The sequence below is a fragment of the Pteropus medius genome, unplaced genomic scaffold, assembly GCF_902729225.1.
Source record: "Pteropus medius unplaced genomic scaffold, Ma_sr-lr_union100, whole genome shotgun sequence".
Lineage (NCBI taxonomy): Eukaryota > Metazoa > Chordata > Mammalia > Chiroptera > Pteropodidae > Pteropus > Pteropus medius.
This window is the reverse complement of record NW_024342257.1, coordinates 3,160,942-3,188,335: the sequence shown is the minus strand read 5'-3', so window position 1 is coordinate 3,188,335 and position 27,394 is coordinate 3,160,942. Positions and strand designations below refer to the sequence as shown.

The 27,394-nt window shown below is 32.8% G+C and overlaps 1 protein-coding gene across 11 annotated transcripts in view; it reads left to right on the top strand.

Annotated features, from left to right (window-relative positions):
• Positions 1-27,394, top strand: part of DIAPH2 (diaphanous related formin 2) — a 939,022-nt gene that overhangs the window by 176,250 nt on the left and 735,378 nt on the right. For all 11 annotated transcript variants that reach the window (XM_039859137.1, XM_039859172.1, XM_039859127.1 and 8 more), the window contains 3 exons: positions 23,640-23,714; positions 23,796-23,865; positions 27,026-27,162. In XM_039859137.1, coding sequence (XP_039715071.1) covers positions 23,640-23,714; positions 23,796-23,865; positions 27,026-27,162 — 282 coding nt within the window. The remainder of the gene's footprint in view (positions 1-23,639; positions 23,715-23,795; positions 23,866-27,025; positions 27,163-27,394) is intronic.

The following is a 27,394-nucleotide window of genomic DNA, read 5'->3' as shown; positions in this document are numbered from 1 at the left end:
TAAACACACCAACAGCCATAAGATTTCGTTATCTAACCATTCCCTACTTGAAAATGTCACTCATGGAAACCAAGAAATAAGTAATCAAACCTACACAGCAAACAACTAAATAGTCTTCCTTTTGAACAGAAACAAATAAGCAAATAAGAACAATGAAACAACAAAAACAACAACAACAAATCAGAAGAAGAGGAAACCAGTGTAAGGATAAACCCGAGAATGAGAATAATTTGTAAAACAAGAAGGAAATTGCATAGAAAACAAAGGAAAGAAAAATAATCTGTAAAAGGATAAACCAACCACCTTAAATATGCAGTGTGTTATATAACAGTAACAAAATCCTTGAAATTCTACAGGAATCATTTAATATTATTGTTTTAGTTTCCTAGGGCTTCCATAACAGTTACCAAAAACCGAGTAACATTAACAGAAATTTATTCTCACAGTGCAGGTGGCCAGAAATCTGATATCCAGGTGTCAGCAACATGGTCCCTCCTAAGGCTCTTGCTTATTCTAGCTTCTTGTATTCCTTGGCTTGTGGCCCTGTAACTCCAACTTCTGTTTCCCTTGTCACGTGTCTCCTTCTCTTTGTCTCTGTGTCTTTTTCTGTGTGTTTCATAATACACTCTAATTGGACTTAGGGCCCACCCTAATCTAATATGATGTTATCTCCATCCTTAATTATATCTTCAAAGACCCTGTTTCCAAATAAGGTCATATTCTAAGGTTCTGGATAAATACTCTTCAACCCACTGCAATCAGGCAAAGGGAAATTATCCTTAAAACCATGGAAATAACAAAATTAAGCTAAAAACATTAACTAGTTCAGGATATCTGTAAAAGTAGAATTATGTACTACTTATAGATCTATTTTTATAAGTATCCTTAATGAAATGAAATTTTGTTAGCCTCATTATCTTTATAAAGAAAATTTTTCTGTAGTACTAAATTCTGAGAGATAATATGTTATATGATAGAGTCACACTAGAATACCAGTCACAAGATGTGATTTCTAGTCCTTGATCTCTCACTCTCTGACCTTAGTCTAATCAGTAAGTGACTTCTTTGGGCCTCAGTTTTGCCATATGTAAATGAGATTGGAACCTTCCAGCTCTAAACTGCTATGTTTTATTTTCTCTTTTGCTTAGCTCCAATCCTATTACGTTTGCTAGTGGAACTAGATTAGTGATTAGAAATGATTTTGAAAAGTGAGAAGAACGTTCTTCCATAAGACTGAAAGATTTCCTAGCACTTTATTATTTTATTGCATTTATAAATATTATATGTAACCAACACCAGACAGGTATTTATAATTTCCTTTAAAATACTGAAGAAAGCATTTTCCAAATGTGTTACATAATTATTTTTCAAACCTTACGTTCATTAGAATCTGGGCATTGCCCTCTCATGCCTGGTTTCCTCCCTTACCATAGTTTTAACTGGCTTCTTTTTGTTCATCCTCTATTAGAATAATAAATAAATACACACACACACACATACACACACACAAACACACACTGATAGCTTTACTAAACATCCTCAAAGCACAGTCAATTCAGAAAATAAAATGGAGTCATAAATTTCAAATTCATGTGGTATTTAATCACTCAGATGATAAAGGCCATAAGAAAGTCATTTAATCATATTATTTTCTGCTAAAGGCTAATATTTTAAAATTCATTTTATAAACCATCATTAACTGGCCATATCCCAAATCACTCCCTTAGTATAGATTCCTTCAATATTTATTTCATAATCTATATATTCATCTGTACCTGCTTATGCTCTATAATAGTTTCATGCATGTATGTCTGCTTTTCTCATTTAGATTTTAGATTCCTCTGGGAGAGGGACACTCATGCCCTCTTATTGTTTCATAATGGCAGGTATGGTGTAATTTATATACAATAATGTGTGATTTGATGTGGATATTGACCCACCATCAATAACAACCCACACTTCTCCAGCCGTGAGAATGAATTTGCATTAATCTGGCACTATTTTGTGGCTATGCACTTTTAGATGTAATCAGAGAAAAAAATGAAGCTAACTTCCTCCACATGGGAATATAACCTGTTGGTTTAATTTGAACCAAAATCATAAGCTACAGACAATATAGCGTGCTTTATACAATGGCCTTTTTACTGTTGCATGGTGAATTAATGAAATTGAGTGTTTACAACTCTATTTATACCCTAAAAATCCATGAATTCAGACTATAAAAATCTCAGTCTACCATCACAAATTGCATTAGATTCTGCTCATACCATGGTCTCTGTGTTTTAAAATGAGAATTATGTTATTTACAGATTTTTGTTTATGAAAGTTAGCAGTACCTGCTGAGAAATGACCAATGAGTTTGGACAGTTTTATTCTCAACCAACCCATTACAGGGTGTATAGGCATTTGGCAATATATTTTATGAAGATCCAAAGAAATGTGTAGCAATAAATCATTGTGACAAAGTTTTCTTAACACATGACAAAAACAGCAAATACTGGTTTGAAGAATAGTATCAGTTATGATTGTGTAGAATTCTTCACAGAATAGTTGCTGAAATTGCCTTAGAGTTTGAGGAGTATTTCACCCCTCTAGGAAACTTTCTTCTGTTTGTTTGGAATCTTAGTGATCTGCCAGACTCATGGCATAGTGTATATATTTACTTTCTGTGCTGATAGCTTCCTCAGCCAATGTTTTCAAGCAGGTGAAAATGGATAAAATATCTTTTAGATTTTATATATGTGTAATCATTTGCATTGCATCTAGAACATTTGTTTTTACCTGATATTTTCTAACGTCCCTTTAAATTTAAACATTTTTTCTAGCATATTAACAAATGTGTATTTTAACATAATTATTGTAATAAAAATAGATGATTCTTAACAGTAATACAAATTAGGAATAGAAAGCACTTTCTGAATTATGGGTGTTAATAACTATTTAAACAGCCTGTATTAAACTTATTAAAAGCTTGGCAAAAGAGCTAACACTACTTAGAGAGTTAATATAAAGGTAGGTGCAGATCAATACTATTAGAACATTTTGCATTGGACTACCTATGAAAAATGGAATAATGAGGACAATTTTTTATGATGCAGAAATGTGAACAAGACTTAAAATTATGTGCGTATCTCATAAGGCAGGATTATAAGCAGTACTACTAAAGTAGGGCTGTTTAATATTGGTGTTTTAAATTTGTTGGCTTTAACTTTTAAATGCATAAATCATGCTAGAAGATCCTAGTACATTTTTTACATAGAATAGAAATAGTAAATTCAGTGCAGTTATATTTAATTTTATGCTTTCTTTTAAAATCTTGGTCAATAATTTGAATTAATGGCAACCATATCCATGTTCATTTAGCTAAGTTGATAACATGTATATATATATATGACATTGAATTTTTAATTATATACAATTAGCTTCAAAACAGAATTTTAAGTTAAGGAATATTCAATAATATATCTTATAATAGAAGCAAACTAGATCTATATGTCCTATATTATTTTTATTAAAAAAGAAAACATAGGAACAGAAAATACTCGAGTTTCTGAGGTATTGTTTTAGTAGGAGAAAATGTTATAGGCGTTAAGATAGAATAAATGATGGCTCTTATGTTGGCATTTATTTTATTATTACATGACATACGAATCTCCACCTAGGCAATACAGTTTCTCATTTAAATGATGCATTTTAAAATAGAAAATTAATATGTATAACTATATAAAATAATTAGAATTTTATAATTGGACATGTTATTATAAAGGTATATAAAATCTAGCAGCAGAGTCTAGGCACACTAATTAAGTGAATTTCTTAATAGGATGCTAAGTTCCTTTCATTTTAAAACATTTTATATACTTTTTGCATTTCTCATATATTCAAAATTTGTTTTGGGAAGAAAATGCTTATAGATATTTGTCACTTGAACTGTTTTAATTTTGATTTATATGAATTAATTTAAAGGTCTTGGACATACTGGAGTTTTATATACTTCTCATTATTTATGGGACTATTATTAAAGCAATTGCAACTTACAATAAGAGATGCTAATATCCCACTACTATTAAGATGAGTATAAAAATAAAAGCTCTTAAGTAAACAAGGAGGGAAGGTGGCGCTTTTCAAAAAGACTGGGACAATTCCAAGTAATGATTTGAGTATAAAATAGTTCTAATTTTCCTTGCAGCCAAGGGGAGAAAAATGTCCAGAGTATTGAGAGACATAGCTGTTATCTGATAGGCGACAGTGCATCTGTTTTTCAGGAAGGACATTCTTTCTAATTCTGAGCTCAGACTTTTATTTTGCTGATCCTTAAATGAGGGATATTACACAAAACAGTAGAATGAGTCTTTGATAGTTTTCCATAAAGTACAAGAGATTTCTATGCATATCTGTTTCCTACATGGGGCCTTGAGTTAAAAAAAAAAAAATCAAGGTCATGATATTTCTACAAAGATCCAGAATAATAGTACTGGTATGTAGCTTCCAGTAATCAAACCCGCCATCAAGGTGTATTTGAGAAATGTACCCAAGACTTTCCCCCTGGAATCTTTCATCTCAGCTGGACTTTTGATAGGAGCTGGGTAGCTGACCATTCACAATTAAGATGCTAGCTAGCACCTGGAGTGCAAGTATTTTGGGTGGTCGATTAAAAGAACATCCGTGTGCACTAGATAACAGTGTTTGCTCTATGACCCCAGCTGTTTAACTGGTGTTAGATAATGGACAGCTAATTTGGGGAGATTTCCCACCTGGTCAGCAAAGCTATAGGTGTATAACCACTCACATCAGGCCATTTAAAACCTGAAAGTCTTCTGTTGAGACAGAATCCATGAAAGCAGAACATTAGAAGGCAGTATAACTTTACAGTGTACTTTGAAAAACTAAATCAGATTCAGGTGAGATGCATAGTGGTCTGCCATCTGGATGTGAATCTCAAGCCTTCATGTACCCAGAATCAACCCACTCCCCTTTGTTAGGTCTGTTCTGCAGCATCCATTGTTACTGAAAATAGGCAAATTGAGTCCAATTCTATTTTGGAGGAAACTGCCTGAGTACTTACTACTCTAGGTTTTTTTATGGGGCAAGGCTATGGTACCATACCACCCTTGATATCGGCTTCCAAGAGAGTTTCCTGGACATCATTTCTTAAATCGGTGTATTCAGCATTCATCAGAAAGTATCAAAGTGAAACTGGATCATAAAACGGAGTTTTAAAAAATTGGGTTATCATAAATTTTCAGATGTGAATTAGCACTTGTCAAAGAATAACAATATCATGAAATGGATCCAGCATTAAAACTATATTAAGCATTAATAAATTTTTCTTTTATATAGAAAATGCTTAAAAATTTTGTAATGTCATTGAGGTCAGCATTATAAGCATCAATTAAAAGGGAAAAATTTTTCGGTGTAAATGGTATGGAACATCAACCTGCAGGTATTCTCTAACTGTATGCCATATTTTGTACATTAAAAAGCTTTCCTGTCAGTTTATTGACTCATCATTATTTTCTCCCAGGAATAGAACGCAGTGTGCACTGTGCCAAATTGTTATTATGTGAGCCTTTCATTAATTTTGTTTTTTTGCTATTATTTTTGTATTGTTTACAAATTACAATGGTGACTTTGCATGTTGAAATCATGTGTCTTAATTTGCTGATGACGATAGTTTCATGCAAGCATTTGCCTTAATGCATTTCTCAACTCTTTTAAATGATCTTGAAAAACTGGAGTAATGAAAGTTACGAACAGACAGCTACAGAGGAATTAATTTCAAGGAGTATGAACAAATTTCTGAAACATTGATATGAGGGATGCTAAGTAAATATGAATTATCAAATAGTACTGTGGAGATATAAGCAGCATGCTGGACACATACTATGAAGCTATATATAACATGATGCTGGACTTTGTAGTTTGTGAGCTCACAACAGATTTGAGATTACATAATAGTAGTCAACTGTTTTTGGCTATATAGTCTTTATTTTAGAGAGCTTATCTATACATTCAAGCTTTTTGCTCTGATCCCTGTGTGTATGATTTGGAGTCTTTTTTTGACATCACATTTATCCATTTTTTTTTGAAGGGAAAACTGTGCTTTATATTTTTAGAAATTTATGACAAGAATTATTTGATATTTTGAAAAATATTTTACTGAGAACAATGTATTTTTGAAATTCAGGTCACCAATATGTCATTTGTAGCTGATATATGAATGGTCATTTTATACATAGGTGCAAACATTGGCTATTTAATTAAATCTTCTGGTATGTATAGTCATATCCAAGCGTTTAGATGTAAAGATACATATTACAGTCATATCTTCAAGATATTGGAGGTTCAGTTCCAGACCACTGCAATAAAACTAATATTGTAATAAAGTTAGTCACAAAATTTTTGGTTTCCAAGTGCATATAAAGGTCATGTTAAAAATGTCTATTAAGTGTGCAATAGCATCATGTCCAGCAAAACAATGTTATATACATGAATTTAAAAAACAAAACAACAACAAAAAAAACTTCATTGCTAAAAAATGCTAACGAACATCTGAGCCTTCAGTGAGTCATAATCTTTTTGCCAGTGGAGAGTCTTGCCTCGATGTTGATGAAAATGCTCTATCTGTGAGACACAATAAAGCAAGGTGTGATAAAATGAGGTATGCCTGTTAAGTTAAAGTTTTCTTTCTCCTTTATGTTGTGGTTGGGGCTTTATATTGATTTTTTCTTTATTCAACTTATTAAAACTAAAAAGAACAGTTCACCCTTTTCTCCCACCCTTTACCCCCACCTCTGGCAACCACCAATTCGTTCTCTGTATATATGAGCTTAGTTATAGATATAGTTTAGATTCCACATATAAGAGAGATCACATGGTATTTCTTTCTCTGTCAGATTTATTTCACTTAGCATAATGCCCTTGCGGTCCATCCATGTCTAAAGGCAAGATTTTATTTTTTATGTCTGACTAATATTTCATTGTGTGTGTACGTGTATATATCACAATTTATATATATAAATATATATGTGTTTGTATTATATGTATCTATCACGATTTCTTTATCCATCCATCAATGGACACTTAGGTTGTTTCCATGTCTTGGCTATTGTAAATAATGCTGCAGTTATCATGGAGGTGCACATACCTTTCTGAATTAGTGTTTTCATTTTCTTCAGATGAATACTCAGAAGTAGAATTGCTGGATCATATGGTAGTTCTATTTTTAAGTTTTTGAGGAAACTCCATACCGTTTTTCATAGTGGCTGCACCAGTTTACATTCCTACCAACGGTGTACAAGGGTCCCTTTTTCTTCACATCCTTGCCAACACTTCTTACTTCTAGTCGTTTTAACAATAAAGACTATAACAGGTCTTTATACTTAATAGTAAAGACCTAACAGGTGTGAGGTGATATCTTATTGTGGTTTTGATTTGCATTTCCCTGATGTTAAGCATCTTTTCACATACCTATTTGTCATCTGTATGTCTCCTTTAGAAGAGGTCATCTGTATGTCTCCTCTATTCAGATCTGCCCATTTTTAAATTGTTTGTTTGTTTGTTTGTTTGTTTTTTGCTATTCAGTTGTATGAGTTCTTTATATATTTTGGATATTAGCCCCTTATCAGATATATGATTTTTAACTCTCTTCTCCCATTTATAGGTTGCATTTTCATTTTGTTGACGGTTCCACTGGCTGTGCAGGAGCTTTTTAATTTGATGTAGTCCCATTTGTTTATTTTTGCTTTTACTACTTTTGCTTCGATTTCAGATTTAAAAAATCATCTCCAAGACCTATGCGAGGAGCTTACTGTCTTTGTTTTCTTCTAGGAATTTTATAGTTTCAGGTTTTAAGTTCAAATCTTTAATTTGTAATTAATTTTTGCATGTGGTGCAAGGTAGTGGTCCAGTTTCATTCTTTTGCATGTGGCTGTACAGTGTTACCAACATCATTTATTGAAGAAACTGTCCCCTTTATTGCATATTCTTTATTCCTTTATAGTAAATTAATTGACCATATATGCATGTGTTTATTTCTGGGCTCTTTATTCTGTTCCCTTGATCTGTACGTCTGTTTTTATCCAATACCACACCGTTTTGAATACTACAGCTTTGTATTATAGTTTGAAATAAGGGAACATGATACCTCCAGCTTTGTTCTTCTTTTCCAAGATCGATTTGCTTAATCAGGGTCTTTTATGGTTCTATTCAAGTTTTAGGATATTTTGTTCTATTTCTGTGAAAAAATGCTATTGGAATTTTGGTAGTGATTGCATTGTGTAGCTTGCTTTGGGTAGTACAGACATTTTTACAGTATTAATTCTTCCAATCCATGAGCACGGAATATCTTTCCATTTATTTGTGTCTTCTGTAATTTTTTTCATTAATGTTTTGTAGTTTGCAGTATGCAGGTCTTTAATCTCCTTGGTTAAATTTATTCCTAGCTATTTTATTCTAGTTGATGTAATTGTAAATGAAATTGTTTTCCTAATTTCTCTCTCTGATAGTTCATTATAAGTATATGGAAATGCAACAGATTTTTGCATAACAATTTTGGATCCTACAGCTTTACTGAATTTTTTATTAGTGCTAAAGTTTTTGATACAGTCTTAATGGTTTTCTATATATATATACATATATATATATAGTATGTCATCTGCAAATAGTGACAGTTTTACTTCTTCCTTTCCAATTTAGATGCCTTTTATTTTTCTTGCCTAGTTGGTCTGGCTAGAACTTTCAATACTATGTGTATAAAAGTGGTGAGAGTGAACATCCTTGTCTTGATCCTGATTTTGGAAAAAAGCTTTCAGCTTTTCACTCTTAAGTATGATAGCTGTGGGCTTATCGTGTATGGTCTTTATTATGTTGAGATATATTTCTTCTATACATGCTTTATTGAGAGTTTTTATCTTAAATGGATGTTGAATTTTGTCAGGAGCTTTTTCTGCATCTATTTATATGATCATGCAATTTTTATCCTTCATTTCGTTAATGTGGTGTATCACTTTGATTTGCAGATGTTGAACCATTCTCCCATCCCTGGAATAAATCTGACTTGATTATAATGTATGATCTTGTTAATGTGTTGTTGCATTTGGTTTGCTAATATCTTGTTGAGGATCTTTGCATCTATGTTCATCTGGGATATTTTCTTGTGGCACCCTTGTTTGATTTTTATTTCAGTGTAATGTTGCCCTTGTAAAATAAGTTTGGAGGAATTTCCACCTCTTCTATTTTTTTTGGAAGTGTTTGAGAAGGGTTCATATTAATTCTTCTTTTAATGCTTGGTAGAATTCAATAGGGAAGTCCTGGACTTTTGTTTGTTGCGGGGTTTTGATTACTGATTCAATCTCCTTACTAGTAATAGGTCTGTTTAGATTTTCTATTTCATCATGATTCAGTCTTTGTATGTTGTATGTTTCTAGGAATTTATCCATTCTAGTTTGTTTAATTTGTTAGCATATGATTGTTCATAGTAGTCCCTTATGATTCTTCGTGTTATCAGGTATCAGGTGTAATATCTTCCATTTCTAATTTTATTTATTTGAGTCTTTTGTCTTTTATTCTTGGCAAATCTAGCTATAAGTTTGTTAATTTTGTTTATCTTTTAAAAGAACCGACTCTTAGTTTTATTGATCTTTTCTATTTTTTTCTTTAGTCTTTATTTTATTTATTTCTGCTGTAATCTTTATTTTCTTCTACTAAACTTGGGCTTCGTCTTCTTTTTCTAGTTTTGTGAGGTATGAAGTGAGGTTGTTTATTGAAGCAGACATTTATCATTACAAACTTCCCTTTTCAGAACTGCTTTTGCCGTGTTCCGTAAATTTTGGTATATTATATTTCCATTTTTATTTTTCTAAAGGTTTTTTTTTTAGTTCTCTTTTGATAACTTTTTTGACCCATTGGCTGTTCATAGCATGCTGCTTAACCTCTATATATTCATGAATTTTCTGGTTTTCCCGGTGTAATTAACTTTTAGTTTAATACCATTGTGGTCAGAAAAGATGCTTGATATGATTTCAGTCCTCTTAAATTTATTAAGACCTGTTTTGTGCCCTAATATATGATATATCTTGGAAAATGTTCCACGTACACTTAAGAAGAATGTGTAATCTGTTGATTTTAAATGAAATGTTTTACAAATATCCGTTAAATCTATCTAGTCTAATGTGTTAAAGCCAATGTTTCCCTTTTGATTTTCTGTCTGGATGATCTTTCTGTTGATGTGAAGTATTAAAGTCCCTTACTACTATTGTATGCTATTTCTCCCTTCAGGTCTGTTAATATTTACTTTATATATTTAGGTGTTCCTATGCTGAGTACATTAATATTTATAAATGTTATCTCTTCTTTTTAGATTGATCCCTTTATCATTATGTAATGCTTTTTTTTGTCTCTTATTGGAGTATTTTAAAGTCTATTTTGTCTGATAAAATATGGCTACCTCAGCTTTCTTTTGATTTCCATTTGCATGGAATATCTTTTACCATCCATTCACTTTCAGTCTCTGTGTGTCCTTATAATGAAAATGAGTCTTTTATAAGCAGTATGTTGATGAGTCCTTTTTTTTTTACAATTCATTCTGCCATTGTATTCATTTTGGTTGTAGAATTTAGTTCATTGACATTTAAAGTAATTATTGATAGGTATGTGATTATTGCTGTTTTGTTAATTGTTCTCTGGCTGTTTTTGCAGTTTCTCTCTTCTTCTCTTGCTCTCTTTCTTTGTGGTTTGATGACCTTTTTAGTGTATTTACTATATAGGTTTTTGCTTTGTGGTTACCATGAGGCTTACATGTAATAACATATATATGTATATCAAAGTTTCCTTTAAGGTGACAACAAGTTTCATCCCATTGTAAAGCTCAATGTTATTCTTCTTCTACCCCATGTTTTATGTTTTTGATGTCACATTTTATATCTTTTTGTTGTGTATCCCTTTACTAGTTATTATAATCATAGTTATTTTACTTTTGTCTTTTAATCTTTTTACTAGCTTTATAAGTGATAGATCCACTATTGTTACTATATATGTTTACCTTTCCAGTGAGATTCTTTCCAGTGTGTTCTTATTTCTAACTAGTGCCCTTTCTTTTCACCTTAAAGAAATCCCTTTAACATGTTGAGCTGGTTTGGTCCCGATGAATTCCTTTAGCCTTTGCAACTATTTTTGAATATATAGAGGAGTATAATTCTCTGTATATTCTTTGTGTTTGTTCATCTATTCATTCAGGATTTTGACTCTGATCTCCGTGTTTATTATTTGTAGTCATCTTTGATACTCCTTGGTCATGACATTTGCCCATCTTCTTGTTTGCAATATCTTTTGCTTAGTTGTTACATTTCTATTGTAAACATTTTAGTTCAGATCTCATTCTATTTAGAGACATGAACTGATAGAGGCAATGATTGTTTCAGAAAAAAGAGAAGTTCACTGAGTTTATTAGAAATTCAGCTACCCAAAATGAATAAGGCAAAGCACAAAAGAATAGAGAAGTTAAAGAAGTTTAGCAGGAAGTATAGGGGAGGAAAAGGTCTTGCTTGACCCTTTTTGGGTCCCTGGTTGGGTCTGAAATTAATCTGACAAAAACAGATTAACAAGAGAAATGCATAGAGATTTTATTAATTTTTAAATATACATGGGAACCTTCACAAGAGAATGAAGACCCAAAGAAGTGAACAGAGCAGAAAGCTAGACAAACAACAAAATCGTGAAGAATTGACAACACAAGGAGGTTTGGGTTAGGGTAGTAAATGGTGAAGAAGTAATTAGGAAGATAAAGATTAGTTTATCACAGTTTGTTTACATAGCCTTTTTGGCCCTAAATTCCCCATCTCTAGTAATAACAATGTCTTCCCTGTTCTTGGTAAAGGGAGGGCAACCTTTCACATGGGAAATTTATCTTTTACTTTCAAGGAAGATGGGTTGCGTGTAGGGGCAGGGGTTGGGTGGAAGAGGTCAGCATGACCTTCTTGCTTTTGCCCTTTTCTCAGATTCCTTTACTTAAGATATTCAATATTACAGTGTGCCATATTTGGGGGTAGTGTGTCCTGAATCCCATCAGAAGCAACCTTAAAATGGCTGACCACCTCATTCATGCTAGGTAATGAAGCAGATAAGGCTAATCAAAGACTATTCTTCAAAAATTAAAATCGAGTGTTCTATTTTTGTTGTTGATGGTGCTTCCTAATACTTGTATTTTGTGCCAGGCCATATATTTACTAAAGATTGCTGCATTTTTTGAAGTGGATGTTTATAGATCTGTACTTCATTAGTGTGTTTACAATCCATAGTGATGAAATGCAGTAGATAGGGCTCTGCATCTATGGTGAACAAGTAGCTTATTTATTGGTACATAGGAAGCAGAAGATATGTTTTTGAACATATCCAATGTTTTTATTATCTAAACTTTCCCTAGCCTTGAAGATGTAATCCATAATAAATAATTTAACAAAATACCTCAGTGATAGTGCTTTCACTTTTGAATATACAAGCTGATGATATTTTTATAAATTCTAACTTTCATCCACTATTCTTTCACGAAGAGAAGATAACCAAAATACTTATAACCACTAATTGATGATTTTCATGTTAGCTGTTGATAATATGTTTGAATGGAAGGTATGTAAGGATTGAGTGGTGAATTTCAATCATAGTTTTCCCATTAATAAGATCTATTATCTAAGGCAAGTCACTAAAGTTCTCTAGTTTCTTTGTAAGATGAAAGAGCTAAATGGAGTAACTTACTTTGATTTCACAACCAGTAAACCTACTCTTATCAGTATGTGTTCTTTCAATGAGGTATGTTTGTAAATGAAGACAAAACCATGTTGCTAATTTAAATATTAGTGTTTGTTTTGGATTTTAACTGTTCCAGCGAAAAAGAAAGTTCTTTCAATTTTGAAGAAGGCCAAAGATAGTTCATCAATTAAAACATTATGCTTTCTTTATAATGCATTTATATGTTCTGAAAGATTTAATATACAAATGTGTATCTTTTAGGAGTAGCTAGGTTTCTAGATTTTTCTGAAAATCTAGAGTGCAAGCCAGGTTGAATATAGCTGAGGGCTAATATCTCTTTCTTAGGTACTTTATATACTTCCCTGTAGTCCTATAAAGGTCTTTTCTATAAGTCATGTACATGTTTATTATTGTTTTGTTGTTCTTTATATGATTTTATATTACTGTAGAAGAGAAAAATAATGCGTATGTTTGGCTTAATTTGTCTTAGATAAGCCTTATAAATTCCTAAGTTGTTTAATGTGAAGTTGTTAAAGAATTTGACTGTTCATTGTTAAATGTTTATGTTTTGAAAAAAATTATTAAAGGTGACTATATTAAGATATTTAACTATGATTACAAGTGCATGTATGTGCACATAGACACACACCTAATTTTCAAGTATCGTTCTTAGTTTTAGGGGGAAGAGGCTTTAAAATATTATATAAAATAAACCAGAAAAGACCTACCATTACAGATCATATTTTGAGACAATAAAACATTTGGAATTACTGAGATTTTTGATATCCACAGTGAGGACACAAAGAAATGTTTCTTTTTGATTTGGTTGCAGTTTTCCTGTGCTAAAAGTATTTGTGAACATTAAATTTCTTTGATCTTTGTCTACTTATCTATCACACTCTGAAATGAGTCTTTAATTATATGTTTTTGGAACTGCACCTGGTAGGTGAGAAGGACTGTTGCATTTCTGTTATTCAGTCATTAAATAGTAATTACCCTTCAACTCTCCTTACCCCTGTTACTGTGAATGAAAATTCATTTAACTTCTCTGCTTCTCATGAGAATTAGACAGTATAACATGCAAATCGATATAGGAAAAAAGGAAATGTGTGAGTGTATGTTCTAATGCTACTCTGTTTTCCTCCTTGCATTCAAAGAACTTGTTACCTTATTCACAACAGATAAACTTGAGGTCAGCTCTGTTTCCTTTCCAGAGTTTACAGATTAGGAATTTGATTTCTTGGAGTAAGGTCATTTTAACAAAATTCCACTAAACTAATAGAAATTGGATGCCCTGTGGAGTGTGTGATAGAATTTTAACTGTATTACTTAACTTAGGAGAATGAACCAATACATTTTTCTTATGGAAGTTAATGTTTTTATTATAAGTTATATCACTAAGAAGGCAACTTTAGTTAGTATCCTAACATAATTATATTTACAGTTTCCAACATATGAAGAAAATTTAAAGTATGACTAGCTTCTGTTTGACTATTTGGAAAGCTCTTTCTCCCTGCTTCCCCTTTATTTACTATAGATCGAAGATTCTGTTTTCATTTTCATTCACATCTTTTTGTAAATTTTATTTTCATCATTACTCTGTGGGAAGACTGCCTCTTATACTTTTTTAACAATAATTTTTAAAAGAGAGTGAGGAGGAAAATATTTTTTCTGTAGCCCGTTGGACATTTGAATAGATTTGTACTTGAGCCATTTCAACTATCTTCAAAATAGTTTTGAAAGCTCAAGAAATTGATTTTAATGGATAAGAAATTTTATTCTTTGAGAGATAATTTTTACTTAAAGTATTGCCCTCAGGAAAATTTTATATGTAACTCAGGCATTTACAATTTGTTGTAAATATATAAGAGGAATTTGTTTTCATATAATACAAGACTCTTCTGTGAGGAACTCTTTAAAAAAAAAAAGTGTGAGTAGCATGAAACAGCAGGATCTTTCTAGTGAGACCTGATGGGGAGAATAAATGCAGCCAGATGAAACCTGCTTAAGTAAATAACAGAGTATAAAGAGAAAGATGGGATGTCTTATTTGGTGTTTTCTAAGCAAATTTTAATCTATCTCAACATTAAAGTCAAAATCACCGAAAGGCAGAACTGGAAAATTGATATATTCAACCTTTTTATGAATTAGGGGAAATGAGTGGAAAGTGAATGTTATGCTTTAAAGGCATATACACACATGTCTGGAAATGGCAGTATGACATCTAATAGATACTTTTAATTGGTCAGAACTGGTTTACACATTAATCTACCATAACAAAGAGCTTCCAAGGACATTCAAATGCCCCTGGGTATTGTGGTTACTTTCATGTAGACAAACCTGAGCCGATATGTATTTTTTTACTGAACTGACACCGAGGCAATCATAGCATATACAAATTCGTGTTATTTTGTTTTTAGCATATTATTATTTAATGAATGTATATATTGATAGTGGAATTATCTATGAAGTTTAACAAATTATGTTTTAAAAAGTCTAAAAATACTGTTTTTCATTGCTACTGTTTGGAGATATCGATCTGTGGACTGAATGTATGATGCTTTTTGCACTGGATGGTACATTGGTTTTAAAGATTTGCTTTTAATTGCATTAAAAAACATTACATTGGCAATATTGGTATGAAAATGGATGTTTTCCTGGTTTTAAACATGTAAACAGCATTTACAGTTATCTTTAAAGTGTCCTCAACTCTTTGAATCAGTTGTTTCATGACTTATAATTTTACTAACTTTCTGAATTCCCCTAGAAACTCTGAACTATCGTTCATTTTATTTGATGTTCCAGTGATTTGGGTTGTAGTATGAAATTACATATGGGAATAGAACACCATTAGAGAGAAATAAAATCCTTTGTACAGAACACATAACCCTCTATACTAGCCTTTAGCACTGCACGAACAGTGATAAAGGGGTGACATGACTAATATTGGCCTCCTACACATGAGACCAATTTCCTTTACAGCTTATGGGACTCAGGATAGAACTTTCTAATTTTAGCTTTAACCCTTTTGAAGGATAGATGTGAATCCAGACAATCAAATCATAAATGTACATGCAGTCACGATTTTCTATTTTGTCTATATTGTGTATAGTGTATTGAACTCATCCGTTCACTACATCTTTAAGTTATATTTACATGAAGTATAACTAAATAATTCAGAATCTGAATCTCCATTTATGGATGAAAGGTTGAAATTTTGGGAAATTGTGAAAAGTTTTCTTTTACATGTATGTGTGAGGAATCAGTCTCATTTCTTCAGTGAGTAGGTACATTTGTAGGGTTTTCCTCACTTTATTTTCCCCCAGAGAGCTAAAGAGGGGAGGATCTCACTTTCTCATGGATTTATGGTTCAGTGACTCCTCTGATGCTTTCGTTAATATAAGATTTTCTTTCCTTTGATTATGTGATCAGTATAAGCAGGCCCTTTAAAATCAATGATCTCAGAACTTCTGAAGGCTTGGGATAGATTTCTGTTTCAAAACCTTAACTTTTATTTTGATATAATTTTGATATAATATTCTGACATAATTCTTTCCATCAGGATTATTCATGACCTATAAATATACTCTCTTTCCATGTCCCCCTTTTCCTGACCATTGTAATTTCAATGTCTATTCCAGTGTCAGTTGGTGAGCTCTGAATATAGTAAGAAATATATACAAAGTTGAATAGTAACAAGTTAAAGAAAAGACATGAGGTAATATGAGTACCAAATATATAAATTATAAAGTCTTTTTTAAAAGAAGTCTAGTCTTAGATTCTTCTGCATATTTCATATTAAAATACTTTTCAATAAATGAATTGTAAAATGTTAATTATTAACATTATTTAAAAGAAGTCTTTAATTTATGCCTAAAATTCATACTGTATTTTGGGCTGGAAGATTCAAAGAGCATTCAAGTTTTTGTTTTTTAACATTGTCAAAAAGATCTTACTATAAGCTTCTCTGTGCTATTTCACAGGCATTACTTCATTTAGTAGCCACAGAGACCTCATGGGGTATAGGTGCTATTCTCATTCCTATTTTAAAGATGAGAAAACAAGCTTAGAGAGTTTATGTAACTGATCAAAAATAACACAGCTAGAATATGGTAGAAATGGGACTGGAACCTCGATATGTCTTCTTCTAAAGCATATGCACTTAACCATGCCAGCATGTGGTCTCACAGAATATTCCATTGATGGATGGTGTGATATATTCCTGACCTTTTAGTAAACTTGGAAAAGGTCTTGAATTTTTAACTTACTGAGCAATGTACTGAATGTTGGACTGCCTGATAGATATAGCCAAGCCTTTTGTACCTAAGGTAAGAAAATATTGTCTCGTTGTGGGTCAGTTCCTCTTGTTCCCTAGATGATAATCCTAGCTTCTTTTATAGTGTTCAGATCTAATCCTGGCCTCTTGCTCACTCATGTATTGATTGTCCTGACTGATCTTTCTATTGTTTTTGTTTGGGTGATTCATTTGTTCCACCTGGTCACCTGACAAGTGATGGCTACAAACATCACTGTGGATATGTAGCATGTCAAAACAATTCTTTAAGTTAGGTAACATGATAACATAAAATCACTAGTATGTTAATACCTAAAAATTATATTGCGGACTATGTAGCCCATGAGGGGATGGGGGGAGGGAGCCTAAGCTACATTCTGGCTCTATTCCCATAAGCTGCCTTACCTAAATCTTGATTAGAAGTTTTAGTTTGAGTCTCTAGATATCTATTATTTCTTAGTAGTATTTGGTAGATTTCTTATGAAGCTTAGGACTTTAAAAGATAATAGAAGCATGGGTTGAAAAGTACTTATCACAGCTAAAGAAATGAAGTAAACTGTCAAATAATACAAATGTGTGTGTGTGTGTGTGTGTGTGTGTGTGTGTGTTTAAACTGAGATACATAGATGTAACTTCAGTGCAGTTCTGGAACAATGACTGATTCTTCTTCCATAAGTTATTTGGTGGAACCATTAGCCAGATGTTGTTATAGAAAATCATGTACTGGTCCTGTTAGTAATTTCTAATGGTATGGTTCAGATACACATGAGCTTCGGAGTCAGATCTGAGTGTTGTTGAGTGGTGTTTGGCAAGTTATGTAACTACTTTGCCTCTGAGTTTCTTTCTTTGAAAACAGTTTTCAGAATGGCTAAATTTAAAAAGATTGACAATATGAAGTGCTGGGGAGGATTTGGAGCAACTGGAACTGTTATACTTTGCTGAAAGAGTGTCAAATGGTATAGCCACTTTGGAAAGCAGTTTCGTAAAAAAGTTAAACATACATTTACCATAAGACTCAGCAATTCCACCCCTAGTTATCTTCCCAAGAGAAATGAAAACATATGCTTACATGTGAATATTTGTAACAACTTTATTCATAATCATCAAAACCTGGAAACAAACTAGATGTTCATTAACTTATGAATGGATAAATAAATTGTGACATATTCATAAAATAAGAAGGAATGGACTACTAATACATGCAACAAAATGTTTGAGTATCATAATATTTATGCTAAGTGAAAGAAGTCAGACGCAAAATCCTACAAACTTTATGATTCAATTTCTGATGACATTCTGGAAGGAACAAAACTGTAGGGACACGAATCAGATAAGTGGTTACCAGGGAGTTCGGAGTAGGGAAAGGGGATTGACTACAAAGAAAAATGAAGAAATATTTTGGAATGATGGAAATGCATATCCTGTTTGTGTTAGAGGTTGCATGATTATACATTTCTCAAATGATGAATTTTTTTATTGTTTATTGGGGTAACATTAGTTAATACAATTATATAATTTTCAGGTGTACATTATAATTTAATATCTGTATATTCTATTGTGTTTACCACCCAAAGTCCAATTTCCTTCAGCTACCAAATATTTGATCCCCTTTACCCACTTCACCCTCCTCCTATCCTCCTATATTTGACCCCCTTTACCCTGACTACTTCCCCACTTCTCCCCAATCCCCTACCGTCTAGTCTATAGTCCATGTCCATTAGTCTCTGTTTGTCCTGCTCATTTGTCATTATGTTTATATCCCACATATATAAGTGATCTCATGTAATTTTCAACTTTTTCTGTCTGGCTTATTTCGCTTAGCATGATTATCTCGAGGTCCATTCAAGTAGTTGCAAATGGCAGTATTTCATCTCTTCTTATGGCTGAGTAATATTCCATTGTATATATGTACCACAGCTTCTTTAGCCAATCATCTATTGTAGGACACTTCGGTTGCTTCCATGTCCTGGCCACTGTGAATGATGCTGCTATGAACATCAGTGTGCAAATGTCTTTCCGGATATGGGTTTTCAAGTTTTGGGGATAAATGCCTAGAAGAGGGATTGCTGGATCATATGCTAGGTCAATCTTTAGTGTTTTGAGGAACCTCCATATTGGCTGTACCAATCTGCAGTCTCACCAGCAGTGTATGAGGGTTCCTATTTCTCTGCATCCTCTCCAACACTTGTTATTACTAGTCCTGTGGCTAACAGCTATTCTAACAGGTGTGAGATGGTATCTCATTGTGGTTTCATTTGCATTTCCCTAATAGCTAGCGATGTTGAGCATCTTTTCATATATTTGTTGGCCATTTGTATATCCTAGGGAGAAGTGTTTGTTCAGGTCCTCTGCCCATTTTTTTGATTGAATCATTTTTGTTTTTTTGTTGTTTTTATTAAGTCATATGAGTTCTTTGTATATTTTGGATATTAGGCCCGTATTGGAGGGGTTGCTTGCAAATATATTTTCCCATTTGGATGGTTGTCTCTTTACCTTTTTCTTTTGCTGAGCAGAAGCTTTTTAGTTTGATGTAGTCCCGGAATTCATTTATTTTAGCTTTTACTTCCCTTGCTTTTAAGATCAAATTCATAAAATCCTCTTTAAGTCCAAAGTCCTTGAGTTTAGTTCCTATGTTTTCTTCTATGAATTTTATTGTTTCAGGTCTTATATTTAGGTCCTTAATCCATTTTGAGTTAATTTTGGTGTGTGATGATAGACAACATTCTATTTTCATTCTTTTGCAAGTGGCTTTCCAGTTTTCCCAGCACCATTTATTGAAGAAGCTTTCCTTTCTGCACTGTATGTTTTTGGCTTTTATTTTTTTTGAAAATTATTTGCCCATATAAATATGGGCTTACTTCTGGACTCTCGATTCTGTTCCACTGGTCCGTGTGTCTGTTTTTCTGCCACTATGATGAATTTTACTATAGGTAAATCATGTCTCAGAAAACGAAAAAACAAAAAAAACAAAAAAAAAAACAAAAAAAAACCCTGTGTTTCAGAGTGGTTATAGAAATTATCAGTGATTATTCTCCTCTCTCATTTTTTCTTCTGTCTGATTCTTCATTTTTCTCTGCTGCTTCAATGTCTTTTAGAAATTTAAGGATCATGATGAATTACAATTTCTTATTTCAGAGTTGAGGACTACAGAACATTTGTCTTTATCTGTCCTTATCTGAAGTCTTGGAGTCAGATTTTAAATCGACTCATAAACTATATTTTTATATTTCTAGATATTGCAATTAGTGCTGAATAAATCATAGCAGGAATTTGCATACTCTGTAAAATACACCAAATATACTTTCTTTGACTGGATTCTAGATCTCTGTCCTGTGGCAGCGGGAATGCTCCATATGATCGGTAGGATGTCCTGATTTTTGAGCCTCAGTGTTCCCTGAGAAAGGCTTCTTCCAGCAAGCCATTGTTCTATATCAGCTGTTCTCGAACTGGAGCAAGCATCAGAATCACCTGGAGGAGCAGTTAAAACACACATTGCTGCCCCCCCCCACCCCAAATTACTTATCCTATAGGTCAGGGTGGGGTCCAAAAATTTGCATTTCTCACTAGTTCTCAGATGATATGGGTGCTACAGTTTTGGGGCGCAGACCTTGAGAACCACTGATTGATGCTTCTTGTATTACAATGTCAAAATTCCTGTCCGCTTCTAGTAGCCAACATTTTATTTTTTAAACCACTTATGGGGGCAGGAGAAAGAGAGAGCAATAGAGGGTGAGAGACAGATCGTAGTGTTTGGCTAGAGGCCACAAAGTCATACCTGAAAGACACCTGGTGCTGGCAAGAGAATCAAAAGGTTTGTCTAGCTGCCCTCCCACCTCCTTCCTTTTATCTTCTTGGGTGTCATCATGCTACATCATAATTATTTTATCTCCCTAGTAACAGGCTCCTCTTGGACTCTAATTCTCTCTACTTTGAAAGTTCTGAGGACTCTTATTAGACCTCTGCTGCCCATTGGCCTAAAATATTCTGTTAAGACTTTTCACTGCCGAGTTTGTAATAAAGAGGCCCTCCTCCTCACACTTAAATTTCATGATTGTATCCTATTTTTTTTCAGACCGGTAGTAATTTTAACTGAATAAAGTCAAAGTACCATAAACTGCACAATTTGAAGCAGTCTGGTATGTGTAGGTAGGTGACTGATTTCAACCGAACAGTTATAAATCGTGCTCTTGTATCAAACAATTCCCTAGACTGAGGAAGAAATAACCCTAATAATTTTAATAGCACTAGGTATAAAAAGAATACGAGTAAAATTTAGAATCTTAAAAACAATTTATAGGTGTTAAATTTAAATAATCACAGATTATTTTATCTTTCCAAATGCCAAAGCAGAAACTGAGGGCTGTGTATAAAAATTTGTTTAGAATTTCTATTATTTTAAGATTGCTGTAAGATATTGTACTGTAATGATATCTGCTGATTTCTCTCTGTGATAGATTAAATACAATATATTATGCTTAGAGCTGATGTCCTTTTATCCTTCCACCACTACCCCACTGATTATCAAGAGTCTTTAGAGAAAATGGGTCATTGTACTGGTTGATTACATGCCTCAATTGAATAGTAGCTGGCTGCCAATTATCATTACAATGCCATATTGATTTTTTTCCTCATTTTCACTATGAAAATTAAAGCAGAATTTGTTTAAAACGAGCTTCTGTATATGTTCTGGATGTGATTGGTTCTGAATATTTGAGCTATTTTAAAAATATATTTTCTTCTGTGATCTGATGTTTCGTACTGAAATTTTCTTAGAAATTTAGGTGTCTACTTTGTTGAAAAGCTTTCCCTTAGGTAGACATGAAATGTAGCTTAAAGATTGCCAAATGGAAATATAATCATGGTTTAAATATGTATAGATTTTAATTATTGCTTCATAGGAATCTGCTATATATCAATTTACGTTTGTGAAGTTCTTGGGCGATATGAGACTGCTGATTCTCTTAACCACACAAGTCAGTAAATTTATTTCAGTTTGAATTAGCAAATATTTAGTGTTGATTATATGTAAGCCACTCTACTAAAATATTATGGAAGACAGAAAAATGAGATAATATAACTGTCCTCAGAATTTTTAATCCAGAAATGTGGGCAAGACATGTGGTGAGAATCATATTATCAAGCAATAAGAAATAAAGATACATAGGCGTTCGATGGGAAAACAACTGATATTTGGATGGAGGACTTATGGAGAAAAACATTAGTGGAGGAATTGACAGTCAGTTTGAGCTTTGAAGGGTTTGGAGAGGTGGAGTTATGGTTACCTTTTGGAAAGAAAGAATAAATGAAGTAACGCAGGGAATTGCAAGGAGGACTCCAGCAGAGAATTTGATTTTTACTGGAACAAGTGGTATAAGGCCTGAGGCTGTAAAGATAGGTTGAGGGTAAATCAGAATCTGGATTTGAAATGTGTTAGGTACTCCAGGGGAAATTTTTTGACAGAAGACTGGTTAAGTGCAATCTAGCCCGGCATTTTGTAAAAGGAATAAAAGAAAAAAATGAAGCTGCAGTGATCTTAGTTGGGAGGCTCCTGACGTATTAAAGACAAAGTAACTAGGGCTAAACTAGAAAGTTAGCAGAGACATTGGAATGGGAGAGGGGCATGTGTTGGAGTCATTCTAGAAGTAGAATACTCATGACTAGATGATAGGAAGTCAAAGTAAGGTCGACGTGATCAGTCTTCCAGCCTTCTACCATACGTGGGACTTCATCTCCTGCTGCTCTCTCAAGCCTGCTTATTCAGCTGTAGCCAAACAGGTCTCCTTGCAGTTCCTGGAATATTCCAGCCATACTAGCTACCATCTCAGTACCCGATTTGCCTTTGTTCCTTCATTCCTTCTACTGGGAAAGTCCTCTCTTCAAGGCTCTGCTCAAATACTACTTTATCAAAGAATCTTTCCCTGACCACATATTAAAAAAATAACATCCTAGCACTCTTTATTCCATTTATGAAAGTTTATTTTTCTTTATAGCACCAAAGCACTGACATTTTATTATATATTTATCTGCTTATCATCTGGCTCCCTCTTTCTAGACACTAAGCTATATGAGGGTAAGGACTTAGTTTTATGTCCTGTTACATATCTCTCACCTAGAATGTGCCTGGTACTTCATAGGCACTCAATAAATATTTATTGAGTGAATCAACAGAATAAATGCAAATGTGAAAGAGACGGGGGAATCAAAAAATTATGCCAGTATTTCAAATCTGAAGGATTCAAAGGATAGTGGTGTTATTAACAGATTATGGAAGAATGGAAGAGATGTCGATTTATGGAAGCACAGACACGGAGGGAGATAAATTTAGCTTATAAATTCTGGCTTAAATATATGTTACTGGTGAAACAACCAAGGAAGTGCTGTGGAATGGATAATCTAAAATATGAAGAGAAGTCTGCTATTGAAGTGAAGATCTCTAAGTCATACTCACAGAAGATGCTTGAAACAATGGGAATAGAAAAAAAGAATGACAAGCATATAAAGATAGGATTATCAGATTTGAAAATCAAAATTTTATTTTAGATACTTAATGTTTAAAATATACAAACTTATTTATACGTATTTTTTTTTGTTTATTTCATAGCTGGGTTAACAACTTTGGCTATGAAGGTCTTGGACTCTTATTGGATGTGCTGGAAAAGCTTCTGGACAAGAAACAGTAAGAATAAACATGAAAAAAATTACCAAAGGGGAAATTTTTAAGCACAACACAACATGTTTTTTTTTTTCTTTTATTCAGGCAAGAAAATATTGACAAGAAGAATCAGTATAAACTTATCCAGTGCCTCAAAGCATTTATGAATAATAAGGTAAGTACTATTTATTTTTGCCTGTCACAAAAGGTGAGAACTTGCCTGCAAGTATAAAATAGACAAAATAGTGTGTGTTTATTAAGCTTGCTAATGGATCTTTATGATGCAAATCATCGTTTCACTTAAATATTATTTAAAATATATTTTGCTTCACAAAATATTTATTGGTAGGTTTTTGCAATCATGCAAACATATAAGTCTTGTTCCCAAATTAGATAATACTTTCTGTTTTATGGTAGTAGGAAAATTTAAATGCCATATGTCGAATACCATTTTCTAACATTTTGTTCCACTGAAAAGGAAAATTCAAAGCTATGGTTTGACTTATTTGCTAAGAACATTATAAGGTTAAGATTTTCTTTTATGTACAATTAATGTCAGTGAATTAACATACATAAAAGACATTTCTGCAGGATAGTGTTTTTTTTTGTGTGTGTGTATGTATGATACCTGCTTCATTATGAGGGACTCTATGAAATACTGTAGACAAGGGTTGTTTTTCTATAAGTAGTCTTTTCTCAGGTTATGAAGTTATAGTCATTTTTGTATAAACTATTTTGTCACTGTCTTCTATAGCTCTTAATAACCAATGCAATAAGATTATCTAATCTGTAGTCTTTTTTAAGTGTATGGGACTGTAGATAAGTATGTATATATTGTACACACATGTATCAGTGAAGAATTTTTTGGCATGTGGAACAGATGCTGACTACTTGACACAAAACTCCCATGCAGAATATACTAATTGTGCTGTTCCTGGAAGTTTCTTCCAGAAAGATTTCCGTCAGTGCTAGTACAGAATTTTTTGACTTCTGTACTCTTAGTCTTTGATGACAAAGTTATTCAGAATCTGATGCCTAATAAGAAAGCACTTAATGAACATTGCTTCTCCACATGTCAAGATGGATCTTTTTCTTCAGTTGACAGAAACAAGGAAATAATGGGAAGACAACACTGTATTAGGAATAAGGAGATACAGTTCATGCTTTGCCACTAAGTTGAAAGGCCTTTGGCAAATCACTTGACTTCTCTGGCTATCAGTCTTCTCATCTGTAAAATTAGTTGTAGAACTCTTTGTTCTAAATTCTTATTGACTCATGTAACTGTAACTGTAATTGTAACTGTTACAAGTAACTGTAATCAGGGTAGTCACTAGAGAAAGTCATATATGTGAAATTTCCAGTAGAGCCTTTTCCCAAAGACATAAATTGAATTATTACTTAAGAGTTTGATAGTTTTGAAGAACATGATGGTTTGATGTAGATTATAATACCGTAAGGTTAAGCTTTAGTTAGGACACATTAATGTCTTGTACATAGGTTCCCATAATACAAATAAATGGTAGGTCTTTTAAGTTATAGGCATGCGGAGCAATAGGCATAAAGTATGCATTCAAAATAAAAATATACAGTGATATGTCCATTTCATGTTGGAATAAATTGTCATAAGCAAAGAACAAAACTTTCCTCTGAAATGACTTAAATATAAAATTTGTAGGCCCCAATAAACCTTCCTACCTCAGAAATTTCCTACCTCACAATAGAATCATAAAAAGCCTCCCATTGCTTCTTAACCTCCATTGCTGTAATATTGCTCTGATGTCTAGCTTGATGATTTACCATCATTTTTCATAACTTTCTTTTTATTTTCAGTATGTCCCTATGTATTAGCAACTGCTTTTAAACAATAAGTGGGAATTTAAAAATTTTAAATGATTTCACTCTCAGTCTAATTGATTTTTAAAACTGTTATTTTAAGTTGGTAGTTGCATGGTAATCATCTATCTCTTAGTTTGGCACATGTGTTTTTCACTTTTTTCCCTTACTATATATTATCTACTAGCCACATTTATGCATACATATCCCTTCTGTTTTCTTGGCTTCTTTTCAATCTTCTTTTATTTCCTTTTTTCTTTTTCTTTCTTTCCTTCCTTCTTTCCTTCCTTCCTCCCTCCTCCTCCTTCCAACCCACTTCCTTCTCTCTCTCTGTATTTCCTTATTTATTATGATCTCTGGTAAGAGTCACGATTCAATAGCGTTAGCTATTCCTGCCCCCACCCCGCTTGAATTCTTTTAGAAGTTAAATTAGGAAGGAACCATGAAAATATTCATATGCTTGGTACTTAACTTAAGGTTAGCTTGAAATGCCATTTTTGCTCCAATGAAATGTCAGATTTCACCATTAGATTGTAAAAAGAAGCAAACACATTTCATAAGAAAGCTGAGAAATATTTTGTGGGACAAAGATCAAAGAAAATACTACCTTCTTAATGTAGTAAAAACTCAAGTTTGGGCTTTAACATTTCTTTACCTATTCGTTTTTATAATGCGCACACATATTTGAGCCTAGAAAAGAAATGAAAACGGTGCCTTCTCTGCCTGGTTGACTGTGACACTTACTAAAATACAAGTGCCATGTGGTGATAGAAAGAAAGCTAACTATGGGAGGTGAACACACGATGTAAATATACATATATGCCTTACTGTTAAAATGTTCAGCTGAAACTTACCGGATTTCATAAACCAGTGTCACCATAAAAAATAAATAAGTTAATTATTAAAAAATAAAAATAATAAAACACAAGCGCCATTTTTTTTGGTTCAGAGCTTTTGTAATGCAGCACAGCTGCCTGAAAGGAAGAAGATAAGAGAGAGAAGATATTGGAAAATCTATACAGAGGCTTATTGCTTTAACTGGCATATTGTACACAAAAGAGCTTTTCAACATTTTACCCTTTTTGTTCAACTTTATTTTCCACACAAACATGTTGGAGAATTTAACCATGAATTCCACATATCTCCAGGGAGACTCAACAATATAAGTAGAATTACTTTAGAAAATAATATCAGTATGTGCTTTACATGTTCTTCTTTGTTGAAGAAATACTGATTGTTCCCATATTTCTCCCAAATCTTTAAGGGACTTTTAGGCAGGCTAATGGAAATCATATCTGATCGAGGGGCAAAAAACTCCAATATGCAGTCATTAAAAAAAAAAAAACAGACAAATAACTGCTTGTTTGAAGAACATTCACCATTCATATAATCAGGTAGAACTTATTGTGGAGGTATGGGTTTTTAGAAAATCATTGTAAGTTGTTTTTAAAATTACAGTTATGTTCTAAAGACATTTTGAATGAAGTTTCTTTTTTTTAAAGTTTGGATTGCAAAGGATTCTAGGAGATGAAAGAAGTCTTTTACTATTGGCAAGAGCAATTGACCCTAAACAACCCAACATGATGACTGAAATAGTAAAAATACTTTCTGCTATTTGTATTGTTGGAGAAGAGAACATGTAAGTATTGCTATGTTATCATATTAACTGCCTGGATATAACACAAGAAATTAACAAGTCCTACCTCGTTGCTGTTTTTTTAGATAACTTGCATGAAGATAGTGTGAATTTTGGGAAATTATTAGCATTTTTATTTTATCTATTTACATTTTAGCTTTTTTTTTTTTGATGTTTTGAAAAATAGGTTTAAACAGAACCCTAATGGGAAATTCTTCAAAGTTAGATTCAAAAT